Raw genomic sequence first — 17,154 nt, forward strand, 5'->3', positions numbered from 1 at the left:
ATTACTTATTAATGTGTTTAGACCATGCAAAATGTGCCCACACTGTTTATTTGGTTAGAGTCAAACCTAATAAAGAGAAATTGATTAACTGTTAAGTACAAATTTGATTACTGCTACTTCTAATTTCTAGCTGTTGAAATGAATAGAAGGCTAGTAATGTTTTGTGAACCAAGGATAGTGACACATTTAAATTAAGGACACTATATGGCTCTTTTATGGGGTCCGAATCCTGTAGATCGGTTCATCTCAAAGAGCCGTTCAAAAGGCTGGCTGTTTTTTTTTATCTTTATTTATATGACAGAGAACTTTATATGTGAATTTATGTCATAACGACTGACAGGGGGACCAAAGATACAGAACGGGGAACAGCTTAACAGTGTTTATTTACAGCTTGAAATGTGCAAATGAAGGTAGATGGATCAGATAGTTGAGAGCAGGGTTGTTTGTAGTAGTCCTAGAGTAGATCGTGGGCAGCGGGGTCAGAGACGAGGTGAGCGGTACCTGTAGAGATGAGCTGGGTCGGAGGGTGTGAGGTTCATACCGGTCGTGGAGAGCTGGGTCGGAGACAGAGGAGCTGAGTGGGTCCAGGGTGTGGGATCTGACGAGGAGCAAAAAACATCTAACTTAGAAAACATGAGACTGAGCCAAGCAGAGCTGTATCACTATGGATACGCGGATGATCTGGCGTTGAGGTCCTGGCTCCCTTTGTCCTCCCCAGGTGCAGTTTGATTAACAATTAGCTGCAGGTGTGCATGGGAGGAGCCCGAATCTCCGCCCAGAAGGAAGGGGGAAAACAGCACAAAACACAAGGCAGACTGGGATCGTGACATTTTATATGTGAGAACTAATTTAACAGCAATGATTATGATGCCAAATATGTTTTTTTGTGCACAAAGCTCTCACTCATGTCTGTTTCTGTGCTGATTCTTGTGTTGGATCAGTGTTAATCGGGATAAAAATGCATAGAAATTAGAAAGAAAAAGGTTTGATTCTTTTCAAAACTGATATTCCAGCTGTTTACGTTGAGGAACTGTTCAAAAGAGCCAACTCGTTCACCAACATTGCATCACCAGTGTAGGTCTAACTTTTCTCACCTGCTTGTCTGGAATGCTCCACAGTACAGAATTATCTCGCAATTTGACATTTGTAAAGAAAACGTGCTTACTTATTTCAAGTAGGTGTTCCTCTAATGCGATAAAGTAACCTTGTGAGAAGCTGGAGGAAGCGTCTGGGGTGGAGAAGTCTGGGAGTCCCTGCTTAGACTGCTGCTCCCCCTGACCCAGCCCCATATAAACGGAAGAAAATGGATGGATGGATGGAACCTTGTGGCATGCTTGTCTCTATGAGGAGAGATACAGTTTAATGCCATACTGTGGGACATTCCAGACAACACGATGACCTCTGGAGACAGATAGCGGACCATAGTTCTGAAAGGTTTATGCGGATTTGAAAATGTCTCAAAATGACTTGTTGCTTTGTATTTGAGTTAAGTTATTTAGGCTACTTCCCAAACCATATTTTGTCTTCACTTACAACTCTCTTTTATTAGTTGAAAGTGAAAGCCTGAACTTCCTCAGCAGACATGGCTTCAGTGCTATGTGTGTGTCAGCTGTTTCCTCTGCGTAATGTGTCCCAGCAGAGCGCACTAAAAGTCCTCTTGCGCGCGGGTGGGGGTGAGAGAGGGGGGCTCCTGGTGCAATAACATCTCCCGTGTCTCTCCGCGCGCTAACAGGGCTTTCCTCCCCAAATGTTTCCTCTCTGGGCTCTGCTGGCGCATTTCCTCGTTAAACTGTGTCTGCCTCTCCGCGCGCGCAGCATCTTGTCCAGACGCACGAGAAAGCAGCGAGAGCGCGCGTCACTTATTTGGAGGGGGGAAAGTTTGAGACGAAGACGACTTTGTAACAGGCGTTTTTTTCAGTGCGAGACATGTCTGACAGAAAGTGGAACAAATATGCGCGATATTTCCCAGTGACCGGGGAGAATTTATTGAGAGAGCAGTGATAAGAAGCGGGGCGCCAGTAATCTTATATCTGACCATGAACGGAGCTATAATACTCCCCACCTGCGCGTAATCTGACGGAGCAGGGCACTGGATAACTTCAAACGGACACGTGCGTAATCGCGCACAACTTCTCGTATAATAAAGTTAACTTGTCCTCGCGGATATTACTTCCCAAGTGGACTAAACTTGTGCTGTTGTCATGAGTGGACGCGCGCTCTTCCACCTGTGGATGCTTTTGTTTTTGGGCTGTTCCAGTGAAGTGGCGAGGGCTCAGGTGGCCAACGCCAAAGTGATGAGAGGGAACACCAGAGGAGACGGTAAGACTGCTTTATTACAGGGCACTTGACTGTGTTATTAGTAGGGAGATGTTGTTTAGCCCACTTTGAAAAACTTTGAGACGCGTGAAAAGAAACTTGTGCGCTTTTTTACCAACAGCCTTGCAAACTTCTACTACTACTACTACTACTACTACTACTATTAAGCTACTTAAAACACATCCAAGGGTATAACAACTTGCGTAAGAAGGAAACAGTATCATTTTGTAACAATACCCTGAGCTGTTTTTTATTTTTATTTTTAATAATTTTTAGTAGGAAAAAGACTTATTTTGTATGACACATTGTTCACTTTGTTTTTTTTTACAACAGCAATGCATAATATGGCTGTAATGAAGATATAAGTGACACAAGGTATTACAGTGGTATTTTGAGGCCATGCTCACTTACTGCTTGTATGGGCCCTTAGGCTGGAGTCATGGCCCTACACAATTACTGCTGGGTTAGTTTTAGCAGACATGTAGTCACATATTAGCAGTCTATCCCCTCACCAACCACAGGAAACCATGAATGTGTAATAACCACATAGATACTGTCAAATATCTGTATAAACAAAGTCTTAAAGGGCCCATATTATGCTATGTTCTGATCTATGTTATGATGCTGTTTTCTCATCACATATCTGGAGTTTTGTTTCATTCACAAATGTTTAATAAAACACAAACCCTGCATATTTTAGAGTTCCACCTTGTGATGTCACGTGGTAATACAGGAAGTGCTGCGATGTGTTTTTAAACTCCATATGCACCTTCACTAGAATCATTTGGGATCATTTCAGCTCTGGAATTTCCAATCTCTACTGAACTAAAGGTAAAAGGTAGCTGCTAGCTTGGAAAAAGACCGCTTCATGACATCACAAGGTGGAACGAAGCATTTTGAGCTTTGGAGATGTAGACAAACTAATGATAAGGGTTACTTAAACTTGAATGAAACTGTGAATGAAACAAAACACAACTCCAGGTCTGTTTTTGAGGAGGTAACAACATTATAACATGGCTCAGAGCTCACAAGAGTCAATTTTGCGTAATGTTGGACCTTTAATGTGTCACTGTCAAGAAGAAGTTGGACAATTGGAGAAGTTAGTTGAATCTTGAGATCAGAGAATCCAGGTGTAGCAAGTTCACCGCTTTAACTTGAGTTGATTTAATATAAAATAATGCCTGTTTCTACTTCAAATCAGATTTTTCTCATTACAAAGAGACAGAGTGATAGTTCTAATAGCACATATCCCTGAGCTGTCTGCACTTGCCATCTGGCAGACTCATTCTAAATGTTGAAACTACTGCTGCTGCTGCTGCTGCTACTGGTTTTGTGCCCCCAACTCTGAACTGTGTGTAACAATGCTCTGATTAATCTTTGTGTCACACTGGCCAGACAGCACAGATCAGCACAGTTATAATTCTTCAGAGACAGACAGATTGTTGATGTCTTGTTCGCTGATGTACATTTATAGGCTCATAACAGCATCACTTTTCTTTACTTTTACAGTTGAGTGCGATAGGACTTTTAGACGCCGCAGCAGACTTATCATAAGAACTTTGTTTAATGGCAGAGGGACTGTTTAATTGGTGTGTGTTGTGTTGGATATTTGTTTACTGAATGGAGAAACTTCAGCTTCTAGGGACTGGCAAGAGACATCAGTGATACAATTATGTTTCGTTAAAGACATATTATGCAAAATGGTCTAGTTTTTCCTTCTAATTTACACGTTCTAAGTTGTATTCAGAGGAATTCGTGCATGTGTGAGTAATCTTTGTTCACAGCTGCAATCAAGATGCCATTGCTCTGAAAAATAACGCTCACATCCACGGCTCTTACTGTGATACAAAAATCCACCGCTCACCACTGTAAACACACTGTAGACAGGCGAGCTCGTCAGCATGGGCCAGGAGCGTGCCATTCGGTTGCGATGACATTTATGACGACCTACCCTAAGGGATTTTAAACCAAAAATCAGCTGACTTGTTTCTTTTACTCAGTTTAAAATGTCCAAAATAAAAAATAGTCATCTGCAAATGCAACGAAGAATAAATATAGCTGACCGAAGCAACAGTATGTCACTTTTTTCAGACTAAAATAAAAGCACATTTCCCATTTTTTTCATTACGGTTGTGTAGTAAAAGAAAAATATAAAATCTGTCAACTGGACAAAAAGTTGTAGGAGTGAAGACGTTCCGCTGCTCATCCAAGTTGTAGTTAGTTCCTCCCTCCAGATAGATATAAGGCAGTGTCCAGCAGTTATCTGACCAGAACTGAAGAACTGTTTCTCATTTCTGGTCAGATAACTGCTGGACACTGTTTTATATCTATCTGAAGGGTGGAGCTAACTACACTGAAACTAAAAACACATATTCTTTACAGTTATGGTTGTGTTTATTGCACAGATTGAGACCTTCCTCCTGCTTATTTCCATGGACATTGGACGTTGTTCCTTTGGCTATAATAATCCACACTATGGCATGAAGTGTATCTCCATGGAGAAAGTTCTAAAGTATGGTTTTAACTTTTATTTCCATGGACTCATACAGGTTACTTTCCATTCCCAGAAAGTTGAAAAAAAAAAATCTAGTGTCTATAAAAGCTAGACTCTGCATATCTTCCAAAGTACATTCACGATTTTATTGACAGTTTGCTATATTGCTCATCTCAATAACCAAAACAATTACATTTTTGGATTTCTAAACACACTTTTTTTGCATTTTTACAGAAAGAACTTACTATATCAAAAGTAGTTGGGGTTCACTTGGCACTAGGACAGATAAAATGTAGGTCACTATTCCAAGTCACTTAATCAAATTCTTTTATCCCATTATGATCTCCACAACAAGAACTGAAAAAGTGCTTTTGCCGCTTCTCGGATCTTGACCCAGTAATGTCTGAGTGCATTTTTACCAGGCTTACGTGCAACCTGAGCTCCGAGTTCACTGTGTGATTGACTGGTGCTGACGGCCTGTGTTTCATGTGCTTTGGTGACCCTGGGCTGGGATGGGCTTAGCTTGAGTTCACTTGTTCGTTTAGCTGTTGTCTCTCATGTCCTTTGTATGTGCCGTTGTGCCAATCCTCTGACAGTAGGCCCGAACTTATTCCAAGAATTCACCCCAGGCTCTCCCTCCCATGTTTGCTCAGTGCTCTGCTCCAGTCTGCTCCCATTGAAGTGTGTCAGTGTGCATTAAAAGGTTAGAGGAGAGGAGCGAGGAGAGGGAGGTAGCTTTGGGACTGTGGCCTTATGCAAGCAGGGAAATATGTACTCCCACAAGCAGGTAGAGACACAGCCACCAATACAACCCATGACTTACCAAAAGTGCTTTAGCAAAGTGGGGTTAGAGTTCCCAGTAAAACACGCCCACAAATTCCAAATATTTATTAAATGACTTATGAAATGAGAATGAATTATTGCAAAATAAAAGTCATACAGAAGATCCATCTGTATAAAGCATAGACTGTGTAAAGAAGTGGACTAAGGGAGTGTGACGTCACCCATAGAGTTCGCACCAGACGCCAATTGAGGCTAACAGTTATAGGGACATTTTAAGACCAAAATACGAAAGAGAGGGAAGACAATTTTTCAATGTAAAGTGAATTGGAGCCAGACTTGATGGAGCTAGAAGTGCGCCCATAATGACTTCCTATTTGGAACAGTGGCTAGCAGATTAGCTATGTCCATTTATATATACAGTCTATGGTATAAAGTCATATTTCTGCACTGTTGTGGTTCATTTTATTGTCCATTCACACTTTGTCAGAGTTGAACCTCAGCCCAGACATGTACAGGCACATTTTAGCACATTTTTGATGGATTGCCTTAATATCATCTGAATACTGCCATACAGAGCTAATAATAAAATATAGTGATTTTCACTGGTGTCGCTAGAGGCAAATTTTCAGCATCCTGCTTTTGCTGTTACCCTGAGTCTTAGAAACATGAAAAACATAACTAGTTGATTTTAAATGGTTCGCAGTAGTTACTTACCTTATGCATTCCGAGCTTAATTATTCACTGCAATGAGTTTATAATCGCTTTTTACAACTCTCAAGAGGCCATTGGGAAGTTTTGACGGTAACGCTAACAGCAACTAACATGCTAACTCGCACTTCCTGATCACCAGACAGTAAAATGCTTTATACTTAGACGCAGGGTAGCATGCAGCAGACTTAGTTCTAACCGAGTCTATGGTATTAATCTATTGTTGTAACCTTTTTACCCCCTAAACCATAAAAAAAATCAATTAAACTGTATGCTAGGTCTATGAGGACATTTGACATTTTCAGCTGAACGATACAACAACGTATTTGTATAAAAAGAAACATAACTAACGTGTTGGTTACATGTGATATAAAAGAAATCCAAGTTGAAGCCATGGACGATTACAGCGCTTCCTCCGTGATCCACAGAAGCTAAAATGGTCACTGGAATGGCCGTGGAAAATAAATGGTGGTGTTTAAAGGCTGTGTCTGTAAATGTCAAGCCTGCGATTAACTGGCCATTACACAGAGTCTGCTCATGGCTAATGTCAGCTCTGATAGGCTCCGGCCCCACAAGGAGAAACAGAGGAGGAGATCTGAACTGTAACACCGTAGTGATGATGACAAACCCAATGGGACAATATAAATCTTGCTACTGTCAGTGAGTAGAGCTGGGTGATACTGACCAAAATTAAAACCTTTCTTTTTTTTTAACAATAGCAAAAGATGTGGTAAAGGTATAGACTGTGTAACGGAGTGGACTAAGGGAGTGTGACGTCACCGATAGCGTTCAGCTCCAGTCAAATGAAGCTCGTCGAGGCTAGTGGATAGGCTAGGGCGAATTCGGAGTGGGGTTGCATATTTGGAATTCCGACCATGAGTATCATAGCAACCAAAGAGCCAATCTGGAGTGAAGCTGTTGAAGGTAACGCCACTTCCCGCCCGCATCGCTGGTTTGGCAGTGAGCGGGCGCTTAGCAACTGTGTCAATCAAATCTATTGCTAACACTAGTGGGAATGACCTCGGGAAAAGAAGGCGTCTGATTTGTCTGTTATTAACGTTCATTTCTTGAGTTACGGACACAATAGCGAAATAAAAAAGACCAGTATGATGTAGAATGGGTCAGTACGAACATTTTAAGGTTAAAATGACGAGCCTGACAGCAGCAGTTACAGAGAGTTTCCTATTTATTAGCAGGTTCGCTATGTCCATTTATATACACAGTCTATGGGTAAAGGTAAAGGTATTGCACAAAATGAGATGGTTTGTAAAATAAAACAAATTTCACGTCTTACCCTCTTTGTAAGCTTTTTTAAATGATGCATTATGCACGTTAACGTTTCTGGGGTGGGGTCCGACACTTGGTTGTCTCCATGACGATTTGAATCCATTGCCTTTTTTCAATTATATGTGTTTCTATTGCTGAGATATGTAGAGATATGAGTTTAACGCCATACTGTGCAGTAGATGGCTCACCCTTCACCAGGAAAGTTCCATAATGCACATTTAATAGACTATACTCAATATTCCAATTTGAAAAACTATAAATGTTTTACCTCTACCAGAAACCAGCTTGAACCGGTGTGAAAATCTACAGCCTTTCCTGTGTATTAGGGCTTTATTGCAATGGAGTGGTTAAAGCGTGGACATAGGATTGTTGTTTTTGTTAAATATTTCAAAACCATCTTCAAAAATAAAAAGGTTCCTACTTTGGGTTGCCAGACGCTGCACCAACAACCAATTTGCACTAAACCCAAAAGGGCTGTTTCTCTATGATAGGACGTGTCCACTGTGTTATTTACAGCTAATGGCACGGGCAGGTTCAGTGGGGATCGTGGTGCTGTTTTAAACCGATAGGACTTCATGTTAGTGTTATTACTTGTAAATGCATGAATTAGGCTCTGCGCTACTCGATTTGCATAAAAATGATCTGAATAGGGAATATATGTAAAAGAGGAGAGTCTGTAAACATTCCAAACTGCCTCTGTATGAAAAACCCGACTGCAAACCTCCCCTTTGTTAACGCCGGTGTCTGTCACTCGTCCATGCGTTTTTACATTCCTCCTTCAATCTCACCTCTGTTCTTTTTCAATATTTATCTTCAATTCTCCTGCCATGTGTTTCTGCTCTTTTAATCCAAACCTATTTGAGCGTGCGGACAGTGTGAGCAAACAGAACGCAGTAAATAGTGTGAGGGACAGACGCGCTGCAGATTACAGTGACAGGCCTAATAAGCAAAGTCACCTGGACAAGGGCGAATCACTTAGTCTATCTCCGCCAGCCTCACGACCTCCGCACTCTTCATCATTTCCTCTTCTCTTTTCACACGAGCTGTAGACGAGAGGAAACCTTGCTCGCTGAGTTTTTGTTGGAGTAGGAACGGCAATCACGTAGAGCGACAGATGGAGGTATACGAGGACTATTGTACCACCACATAAAGCGCAGGTACAGACACCTAGATCGTCGCTGTTCAAGAACCACTGGCTCATAAAACGTATCAAAAGGAAACATGGAAACATTTATACACAATAGAGAATAGAACTGCTTTTTGATTTGAAAATAAAATAACTTATGAAGGTTCCGAATCGATGCCAACACAAATAATTGATCAAAACTGGTTTCGTTTTTATAGAAAATACATGTATACATTTTGATTCTGTTTGATGGCTCTACACGCTGATCTCCACAGTAAATAAAGTATTGTTCAGGTTTATAATACTGTGAAGGTAGGAATAAAGATGTGAAGGTAGCCAGTGAAAAATGTATTTTAGTTATGACAGGTCAGAATATATATTTATAAGAAATCCTTTGAATTCTTTCTTCCTCTGTTTGTCAGGGACCATGTACAGTCTTACAAAAGAAAAGATGATTTGTACCACATTTTGCTGCTGTTACTTTCCATCTGCAGTCCCTGGGCAGGTGAACATACATTAAAAATACACATTTCATTGCAATTACATCATAAGACTAACAGTTCATCATTAACATTAGCAGTAAAACAGTCTATACAGATATTAAAACTCATTATGTTCAAGTTTTTACAGAACAGTACAAATGAACCAGACTGATGTAGACACACTTGACTTGATTATCCAATATGTGCTTTTTCAAATTTCTAGCAAAATTATCAAGACCTACAGACTGTTTCTGACTGTGTGTACCTGATTGCACTGTCTGATGATTTGGAAAGAAAAGGCCGACTGCACAAAAACTAAGGATCTGTTTGGAGCTGTGCAGTTTGGGTTCACATAGGACCCAGTGGATCAGGTAGTTTATTCAGAAGTTTAATACATTTTTTCAGTGGAAGTCGACCTGCATTATTCATGATTTTGAATACATTTCTTAGATTGGAATATAGAATTACCATATTTTTTGGACTATGAATCGCACTTTTTTTTTCTTTTCATAGTTTGGCCGAGGGTGAGACTTATACTCAGATGTGACTTATATGTGGAATATAAGTCATATCTGAGTATATAATTTTACATCTTCGTTATGGTCTCTACAACAACTTGACAACCCTGTTTTTTTCTTCATTATTATACATTTTTTGACTTATACTCTGGAGCGACTTAGAGTCCGGAAAATACAGTAAATAGTCCAAACTGAGCATTTTGTATTTACTTAGGATATTACAGTGGTGATAATGACGTGCTTTTTTATCGAGTGCCTTTGATGCCTGATTTGAGGGGGTTCTCATTGGCCTGAGACCAGCCGGACACACAGTTGGTCATGTGTGGGATAATTATGGCACTGATTATGCGAAAGAGGGTTCTGCTGTCCAGCTGTTCTTCGAGGATCTTAGGGAAGAGATCGGATTGAGTTGCATACTTTTTCAGATGCTTTTTGAAAGACAAAGTTTGGTCCAGATGAACCCATAAGTACTTTGTCTCTGTTACAATATGTATTTTTACTCCATTAACAAAGATGCTGGGCGTGTCTTTTGGTAAAATGCATACCGACTGTTTTATGAATTGTCCTCTAGACTTGCGTACATTATGACAGACTGAGACTGAGGAGAGATGTGTTGTGGTATTGTTACTACAACAGAACTCACCTTGAGTCAATGCAAAAGTGAAATAACTATTTTAAGTGTTTTGTGTCACAGCATAGTCGCTGTGGAACATTACCATCTGCTGTTTCAATAGAATGACACAACTGGTGATGTAATGTAATTCCCCAAAACCTAGCATGACCAGCAGTGTCTTTATATATTTTTTCGTTCAGTTCTCCTTATATCTTAATAAAGTGATTTTATCTTTTTCCCGGTGCTTAGTATGAAATTTCACCATTTTACAGTTAGTTCTTTATAAACTGCATTATTAATCTAAAATCACTTAATAATAGAAATGGGTCCACTGTTCAAAAATACAGAAGTGATAAACTGCGCCTCTTTATAATGGCAATTACCGTATTTTTTGGACTTTAGGTTGCTCCGGAGTATAAGTCTCACCAGTGGAAAAATGCATAATAAGGAAAAAAAAAAAAAACAAAAAAAAAAAACAAGTCGTGTTGGACTATAAGTCGCATTTTTGGGGGAAATTTATTTTACAAAATCTGAGACCAAAAACATACATTTTATCTTTAAAGGCAAGTTATAATAATAACAATAAAATAAAGAACAACAGGCTGAATAGTAGCACAGCACGCTCACATAACACATTTATATTAATTCAGCTACATGAAGCCCAGATGAACTGAATATGTGTCTGTTATGTTATCGTAAGATATTAACAGTTAATCAGATAACTAAAGCATAAAAACAAGCTAACGAGTTTACTCCCGATCTCACCTCAAATCACTAAATCCACTGAATTCTTCATCCTTGGTGTGGCTTCTGAATAACTCCGCCAACTCCAGAGGAAGATGAAGTGCCACTTCTGCTTCCTCTTCCACTTCCTCTTCCGCTTCCTCTTCGGCGTGGCTGTCATCAAACTCAGCAGAATGCGATTTTCTTTTAGGGGCATTTATGTTCAGTCTTTCTCACATGTCTTTTAAATTACCGTAATGTTGAAATATTATATTTTCAATGGTACAGGAGTAGTAGATACTAGTAAACAACCCTAGAGTGCCCACGCTCGGTTGTCAGTGTGACAATAACAAAGATGTGAAATTATATATTTTAATAATTTCACATATAAGTCACTTCTGAGTATAAGTCGCACCCCCGGCCAAACAAGTAGACTGGAGATAGGGGGTAAGTGAAAACATACACTCAAGCCTTGAATGCAGGACAATACAGGGTTACTCAAACTGGATACATACAGGATACAGGATACATCAAAAACTAATGCTAATGTTGAGGGAACCCCATTCACTTTGCGTATGTCCCTTTTAAGTCGTGACTTTCATTGGCTGTGTTTTCTTATAGGTTAAAGGAAAAAAGGAACACATGAGTCACATATACACTCAGGGAGGAGCACTCAGAGGACAATGACAGGATCTGCATCCCCACACATCTGTCATCACCAGGAACTTAGAAGCCACGACGCCCCACCTACGGGTCCAGTGCCTTCCTCTTAAGCCAGGACACAGGGAGGGGACACAGCACTGCAGAAGAACACAATATCGACCAAATATGGTTAAAAATGCAACAGAAATTAATTTGAGATCCGGATGTGAGATGAGCAACAGAGGAAACACCAAAGTATGCGTAATGTCAGGGAGGTAGTCAAAGCACAGACGACTAGACGTCCCTCCTCCCAGTTGCTTCCTTTGGCTCTTCCAGGTCTTCCAGGTCCCATGACATTCACAGGTTAACCTCTTTGTCTAGATATCCAAGTTGTGTATTTTGGGCAATGGTCACATTTTTATATAGCACTTTTCCACCTTCAAGGCAACTCAAAGAACTTTTAATCAAGTATTGACACAGTATTCATCTGTCGGAGCTGGAATCGAATCACCAACCTTTGGTTCAGTGAATCAGACTGCTCAGCCAATGATGTTTATGTCAAAAGCGGGATTTGAACCGCAAACCTTCAGATTAGTGGCTCTGACCCTCTACCAACTGAGCTACTGTGGAGGAGCAGCAACTCTACTCCAAGCTCTTCACATAATGTTAAGAGAGTAAAGATGCAGATTATACATTTTTATCTCCTTGTTTTGTTATTTAGGCTGTGTTCACACTGGTCCTGACATGACTCCAGTATAGTTTTAATGTAGTCCTGGTTTAGTCCCAATATTAATGTGGGCGGGCGTGCATGCAGCCTTACACAATCTTAACTGAATTATAATGGAAATTATTATAGCTCATTTGTATAATAAGAGCAATCTTACTACACACAAATATCACACAAATAAACAATATACCCAAAGGTCAGTGGTTTGAAACTCCGCCGGACCGCTATATGCCCCGGTGTGTCCTTGGGCAAAGTACTTCACCCACATTATTTGAATGTGAAGCTCATTGTGCGCTAAACAAAAATAAAAGTAGTTTTAAAGATAATATTAATATTTAAAGGTCCTATATTGCACAAAACTGACTCTTCTGAGCTTTAAGACATGTTATAATGGCGTTACCTCCTCAAAAACAGAGTTGTGTTTTGTTTCATTTACACAAGTTTGAGTAATGCTTTATTATTACTCTGTTTATATCTCCAAAGCTGAAAATGCTTCGTTCCACCTTGTGATGTTATGTAGTGATATTTTAGAAGTTAACAGCTACCTTTACATTTTGTTCATTAGAGATGGGCAATTCCAAGTCTGAAATGATCCAAATGATTCTAGGGAAGGTGTATGGAGTTTAAAAACACAGTGGAGCACTTCCTGTATCACTACATGACATCACAAGTGTTTTCCGTTTGAAAAACTCAGCCTAAATATGCAGGGTTTGTGCGTTAAACGTGTGAAAGAAACAAAACGCAACTCCAGGTATGTTTGTGATGAGTAAATGACATTATAACATAGATCAGAAAATAGAGTAATATCGGCCCTTTAAATATATGTAAAAAGGTATCTATGTACAAGAACTTTTTAATGTGTATGCAGCAATATTTTTCTTTGTTTAGGACCCAAAGAACCCATAAACCCATGATATATTGCATTAGTGTACACTTTGCATTACAGCCAATACTATAAGTCTAGATGGATTTTAAGGATTTTCACCAAGACGGCCAAATGTTAAAAATAAAAGTTTGAATAGGGATTTAAAAAGTTTAAAGCGGACCAAAATGTAGGTATTACGAAGCTTAGATAAGTTCAAATACGCCATCACTTAAGTTTTTGGCCCCGTCAGCTTTAGCGGGAGAGATAGTGGACCAACAGCCTGCCAAATGGACAAAGTCTTAACGGGATGAAGGACAGACAGAAGTATAGGGCACATTCTTAGATAAGGTAATTACAGAAGGGACAGGATGATAAAATAGAAGAATATTATCTGATTTCCACCTCCGTAAAGCAATGTCACTGCAATGAATCTCCACATGAAGCGTGTCAAATGCCCAGGCTTCTATCGATTTTTCCTCCGCCGGTCGGTGTTATTGAGAGCTGGTTGCCATGACTACGGGTTTGATGAGCGTCTATCAAAAGAGAAGGTACCGATGGAAATTGAAGTTATCTCTAGTCGTTTACTTGGGGTCAGTATTTTATCGTGTGGTTATGAAGGGAGGAGCTAACTATAGTGAACCCAACGCATCTACAGTATCGTTTGCAGTTTCTCTTTGTCCACTAAGTAATCTGACCAGAACTGAGGAAGCAGAGAAACATCTTCACTCCAAGAACTTTTTGGTCCAGTTGACAGATTTGAATTCTTTTTTGCTATATGATAAGATTTGAGCCATAAAAGGTTGAATTTATAACTTCTTTGACTCATTACAGATGCAAACTAAGGTACGAAAGTGTTTCATTCTGCTGTTCATTTTTAAAAATATTGTAGATTTTGAATAGTTTATGTGGTTTAAATCTGCTCTTGGGTTGTTGTGTCAGTGGAATAAATTAGTTTACAGTTGCTGCTCGCTATAATGCGCTTCACCTTTCGCGGTTGGATTTTTTTGTGCAATTTTTCATGCTTTTTTTTTTTACAGTGTATGAATGTGCATCGTGTTCTGCATCCTGATTGGCTAAGGGACTGTAGACCATTGTCAGTCAATCTCCTCTGTGCCGTGTCTCCTGTACAGTACAGAATGTGTTCATCCAAGTTTACATAAATGTTGGATCGCAGTGTGACTCTGAAGTGCTGTATGTTTGCAAGTTTTCTCCCCGACAAAACCCACAATGTCGATGAAACGTTCAGCACTGACAAAGGCGCCTTTTTAAGAAGGTTTGAACTTTGAGAGTGTTTAAACAAAAGAGAAATGTGACAAAATGTTAATGTCAATGAGAAAAGTGTATAAAGTGTGTGGTGAGGGGTTTCACAGCTGCAAAACATATATAATAATTGTAAAAAATAAAGCTAAATAAGTACTACTTCGCAGATTTCGTCTATTGCGGGTTATTTTTAGAATGTAACCCCCACGATAAACGAGGAACCATTGTATAAAGTCTATATTTACTTAGGATATATCAAACTTTAAAATGTATTATCGTGAAAATGTGTTATCGCATGTTTATTCGTCTTTACCATTACGTCGTACATACTAAGATTTCTGGCTTGATTTGTGATTTGTTTTAACTATAGGATTCTGTTCCAAGTTCACATTTTAAACGCATCCAGAAATATTGACAACTGAACAGAATATAAACTGACAAACTAATATAAGAATTACATTTCAGAGCAACAACAATCTGAAAGTAGAGGGTTGGCTGTTTTTTATGTAAGAGTAAGAGACTGGGAATTTTGTTGTTCGCGGAGGAAATGATGGTACTTCACAAATTGCAGCCTTTGTGGTCAGAGGTGGGTAGTACTCGAGTCACTTTTTAGTAGGCATGGGACGATGTTGAAATTTGGTGTCATTTGGTGTGATTATCGTAGTCAAAATAACTCTGATTAACGATTATATCACAATAATTTTTAAAGGGGCTCATATTATGCCATTTTCTGATCTGTTATAATGTTATTTCCTCATCAAAAATGTGCCTGGAGTTGTGTTTTGTTTCACGTGTCCCTGCATATTTAGGGTTAGGGTTCTTCTCTCCAACAGAAAACACTCTGTTCCACCTTGTGATGTCATGTGGTAATACAGGAAGTGCTCCACTGTGTTTTTAAACGCCGCACACCTTCATTAGAATCATTTGGATGATTCCAGCCCTGGATTTGCCAATATCTGCTGAAACTAAAGGTAAAAAGTAGCCGTTAACTTGAAAACTACCACTTCATGACATCACAAGGTGGAACAGGCCATTTTGAGGTTTGGAGATGTACAGACTAATAATAAAAGGTTAGTCAAACATGTGTGAATGAAACAAAACACAACTCCAGGTATGTTTTTGAGGAAGTAACAACATTATAAAACGTCTTGAAGCTCAAAAGAGTCAGTTTTGCGTAATATAGGACCTTTAAAAGTGTTAACACTCTCTTCCTTCTTTCTCTTCTCTTGGTTACTCCTCACGCTGAGTAAATCTGCAAGTAACAATATTAAAACATTTGAACATTTCCTTGCACCGCTCCCTCAGTGATGACTCAATTTTCTCCTAACCTTTAAAAATGTAGTATTTGTGAGAACTCTATCGTTCCATCTTTACAACCCCATTCACATTTATATAGTTTTATGACTTCCTTCTCTATATTCTTCATTTCCCACCAGGAACTCATGAAACCTTATTCTACCAAACCAAATTATTCCTGTAAGATTTTGATCTTTTTGTGATGAAGTCTCTATAACTTTCTAAATTAGAACTTTGACGTGTTCTCCCGTGGGTTTCTTTTTTTTACTATTCATGTATTCCTCCTGGTAGAAGCTCTCTCTCTTCTCTTCCTCCTCCTCGCCTCCGTCGCTTCTCTTTGACTTTTATCGTGTGCTCTGCTCTCCCCCGTCGGCGTAATCCCGCTCTGATCCCTGTCCTGGTCGTATGTGTTGCGTGGTCTTCTTCGCTGGTTCTTTCCACCCCGTTTACCCTCTCCTGTGCTCACATTACATAAGCAGGTCCCTCACTACTGCTACAACACGGCAGACGTTTCAGTCTGACCTGCCTCTGTGACCTCGGTATTGATGGAACAAGATCTTATAAGACAAAATCACCACCAGACAAGAGAAAAAATATCTCGTGAGATTTTTTTCCCCATGTGTTTGCATTTGGATTGGACAAAAAAGGGTTAAGTGCTGGTGAGATGCGTCTCTTATAGTTGGAAAAAGTGGCGCTAGATTGTGAAAATATAAGTAAATAAATACAAAATTGTGAACTGAATTACACAATTATACATATATGCAGTGATCCCTCGTTTATCGCGGGAGTTACGTTCTAAAAATAACCCGGGGGAGTAGATGGCGAGGATTCAGATCAAAGAGGGTCTTGGATAATCATTTTGAGAACAAAAACACCAAATTAGAACATAAATTTGACCATCATGTCCAATGTTTTTGTAATTAAGATTAAATTAACACAAAAATGATGACTAGTAAAAGCTATGTTTGATTTGAACATGTCTACCTCGTATCTGGGGACACAGTTAGGTCATGTTTAAGAAATTTAAAATAAAAACCTTACGTACTTTAAAGAATACATACAACATCAAATTATGTTAAGACGGCCGCATTCAACACAATTCAAATTTGGAGTAACCATATGCCAACAAATATGAATGAATATGCCAAAACGATCAGAAACGTTTCATTAGTACTCATACTTAAGCCTGCCACGATAATACATTTTGAAGTTCGATATTTCACATAGGAAAATATAGACGATAAACGATAATATTGAAACTAATTTATGCCACTGACACAACAAGACAGATTTAAACCACAAGAGCTATTCTAA

General features: G+C 39.3%; 1 protein-coding gene across 1 annotated transcript in view; it reads left to right on the forward strand.

Moving 5' to 3' along the window:
* The first annotated feature begins 1,828 nt into the window (after positions 1-1,828).
* The window catches only part of pdgfd (platelet derived growth factor d), a 98,187-nt gene continuing 82,861 nt past the window's right edge, over positions 1,829-17,154 (forward strand). The window contains exon 1 of the mRNA XM_055226155.1: positions 1,829-2,319. Coding sequence (XP_055082130.1) covers positions 2,202-2,319 — 118 coding nt within the window. The 5' untranslated portion in view covers positions 1,829-2,201. The remainder of the gene's footprint in view (positions 2,320-17,154) is intronic.

Source organism: Periophthalmus magnuspinnatus, chromosome 13 (genome assembly GCF_009829125.3).
Source record: "Periophthalmus magnuspinnatus isolate fPerMag1 chromosome 13, fPerMag1.2.pri, whole genome shotgun sequence".
In the NCBI taxonomy this organism is placed as follows: domain Eukaryota; kingdom Metazoa; phylum Chordata; class Actinopteri; order Gobiiformes; family Gobiidae; genus Periophthalmus; species Periophthalmus magnuspinnatus.